This window comes from Geospiza fortis, unplaced genomic scaffold (assembly GCF_000277835.1).
Source record: "Geospiza fortis unplaced genomic scaffold, GeoFor_1.0 scaffold112, whole genome shotgun sequence".
Classification (NCBI taxonomy): Eukaryota; Metazoa; Chordata; class Aves; order Passeriformes; family Thraupidae; genus Geospiza; species Geospiza fortis.
The window spans coordinates 15,137,247-15,138,343 of record NW_005054298.1 but is presented as its reverse complement, the minus strand read 5'-3'; the positions used below and the strand labels follow the sequence as shown (position 1 = coordinate 15,138,343).

General features: G+C 57.0%; 1 protein-coding gene across 1 annotated transcript in view; it reads right to left on the bottom strand.

The window, feature by feature from the left end:
• Positions 1 to 1,097, bottom strand: part of TBR1 (T-box brain transcription factor 1) — a 43,041-nt gene that overhangs the window by 37,781 nt on the left and 4,163 nt on the right. Inside the window, exon 6 of the mRNA XM_014306572.2 lies at positions 9 to 189. Within this exon, the coding sequence (XP_014162047.1) occupies positions 9 to 189 (181 nt within the window). The remainder of the gene's footprint in view (positions 1 to 8; positions 190 to 1,097) is intronic.

Below are 1,097 nucleotides of genomic sequence, written 5' to 3'. Positions count from 1 at the left end.
CGCCGGGCGGCGCCGGGCCCCGGGCCGGCTCCTGCCCCGGGATGGAAGCGGGACTTGGCGTAGTTACTCACGAACTGGTCCTGGAGGAAGGAGCCGGCCATGGCGTAGCGGGCCCCGGGCACGATCTGCGAGCGGGGCGAATCGTTGGGGGAAGGCGTCAGCCGGTCCATGTCGCAGCCCGTGTAGATCCTGCCCAAGAGAAGGGGAGAGAGCTGGGTGTCCGCCGCAGCCCGGCGCCCTCCTCGGCGCGGCACCCGGCCGAACGCGGCCCTCGGGGGACGAACGGGACGGCGCCGTCCCAGCGCGCTCCGGCCCTGCCCGGGAGCCTGAGCTCCTCTCCGGGCTTGGCCTCTGGCATCAGCAGCGCCGAGGGCCTCTAAAGGGCAAGAGGAAAGACGGGGGCAAGCATGGAGAACAAATCTTTCGGAACCGGTTGGCCATTCCTTGACGGGGCTGAGATCCCTCTCTCTGGTCCAAACCCACAACCCAAAAGTGTGGAATCCCGCGCGGTGACACGCTGACCGGTCCTACCACACGTGCAACAGGCAGCCAGCCCGGTCATTTGCCGCGAGTAGCATGAGTGGCAGACTATGGAATTCTATCGGCTGTTTAACACTTATTATTGGGAGTCACAGACGAACCATCAACATTTTACTGAGTTTAAATTAAGCTAATATTTAAACAACTACTGTAGGAAATGTAAAGCCAGACACTTCCAGTGTTCCCTGCTTGGCCTATATATAATTCTCCCATGCTGGGCTGCAATTTGTGATTATAAAAACTTTAATGGATGAATAACTACTATCTGTATTTAATTCAGGCTAAAACTGTGCTTTAATTAACCCTCCACGCCTCCTGGAATTTCTTATCCAAAATAAACTTGGCCCTTAAACAAATTCAACGTGCTAGACAACATTGAAGCTTCCCCCTCCCCCCCGTCTCCTTTCAAGTGACGCCCTATAAAGTTTTTTTCCTATCAAAAAGGGAAAAGCACTTTTGGCTGGGGCCGAAGGCCTTTCCCAAGGCCGCACATACTCTCGCAGAGCTCCCGGAGAGCAGCCAGGATCGGCTGCCGCCCTCTGTGGCACCAGGGACCG